The 1,235-nt window shown below is 64.0% G+C and overlaps 1 protein-coding gene across 1 annotated transcript; it reads left to right on the top strand.

Annotated features, from left to right (window-relative positions):
* Positions 1-1,235, top strand: J7T54_002885 (hybrid NRPS/PKS enzyme; the record flags this gene model as incomplete). The annotated part of the gene is made up of 1 exon (XM_051510751.1): positions 1-1,235. A coding segment is annotated over one exon (1,235 nt), but the record flags the coding sequence as incomplete, so codon positions are not given.

The following is a 1,235-nucleotide window of genomic DNA, read 5'->3' as shown; positions in this document are numbered from 1 at the left end:
GTTGGCTCCATCAAGACCGTCCTCGGCCACACCGAGGGCACCGCCGGCATCGCCGGCATCCTCAAGGCAGCGTGGGCACTGAAGAACGCCACCATACCCCCCAATCTCCTGTTCAACGAGCTGAGCGCCGCGGTGGCGCCCTATTACAAGGACCTGGAGATATGTCGCGAGGCCATCCCTTGGCCCACGCTGCCAGAGTCGCAGTCCCGGAGAGCCAGCGTGAACAGCTTCGGTTTTGGGGGCACAAACGCGCATGCGATTCTGGATAGCTACGAAGCGCCCCCAGACTCGCCCGCGGGCGCCGAGCAGGGGTCGCTCTTTGCCCCCTTTGTCTTCTCCGCGTCTTCAGAATACAATCTCCGCGCCAACCTGCAGGCGTTTGCTTCCTACCTGGAACGACACCCTCTTCTGGCCGTGCACGACATCTCCTACACCCTGCGGCACCGCAGGTCCGTCTTGCCGCACAGGGTCGCGTTCCCGGCCGGATCTATGGCGTCTCTGCGGGCCAGCATTGTGGCCAAGCTAGAGAGCACAGACACTCCCGTCGGTGTCAGGACGCTCGTGAAGAGCGGCCGATCTGGACGCGTCCTTGGCGTGTTCACAGGGCAGGGTGCCCAGTATGCGCGGATGGGCTCTGAGCTCCTGGAACAGTCTCCCTTGGCGCAGAACACCATCAAGAAGCTCCAGGGGCATCTGGTAGAGCTGCCTCCGGAGGACCGCCCAGATTGGACGCTCGAAGCCGAGCTGCTGCGTGCGGGTGCGACGTCCCGGCTGGACGAGGCCGCGATATCCCAGCCGCTCTGCACGGCCGTGCAAGTCATGCTGGTCGATATCCTTGCGGAAGCCGGCGTCTCCTTCAGTGCCGTTGTCGGACACTCCTCGGGCGAGATAGGCGCGGCGTACGCCGCCGGTTGGCTGAGCGCACGCGACGCCATCGTCATCGCCTACTACCGCGGGCTGCACAGCAGCAAGGCCAAGAGCCCCAACGGGGACATGCAAGGCGCTATGATGGCAGTGGGCATGCCCATGGGGGAGGTATTGGAACTGTGCGAGGACGCAGACTTTGCCGGCAGGCTGGCCGTGGCGGCATGCAACTCTTCCTCCAGCGTCACCATCTCCGGCGATGTAGACGCCATACACGAGTTGCAGCTCGTCCTAGATGACGAACGCACGTTCAACCGCGTGCTCAAGGTGGACAAGGCCTACCACTCCAGACACATGCTTCCCTGCGCCGA

This window comes from Emericellopsis cladophorae, assembly GCF_022114955.1.
Source record: "Emericellopsis cladophorae strain MUM 19.33 chromosome Unknown NODE_253_length_1235_cov_44_407599, whole genome shotgun sequence".
NCBI classification, from domain to species: domain Eukaryota; kingdom Fungi; phylum Ascomycota; class Sordariomycetes; order Hypocreales; family Bionectriaceae; genus Emericellopsis; species Emericellopsis cladophorae.
Note: the sequence above shows the minus strand (reverse complement) of the source record. Positions and strands in the feature narration are given on the sequence as shown.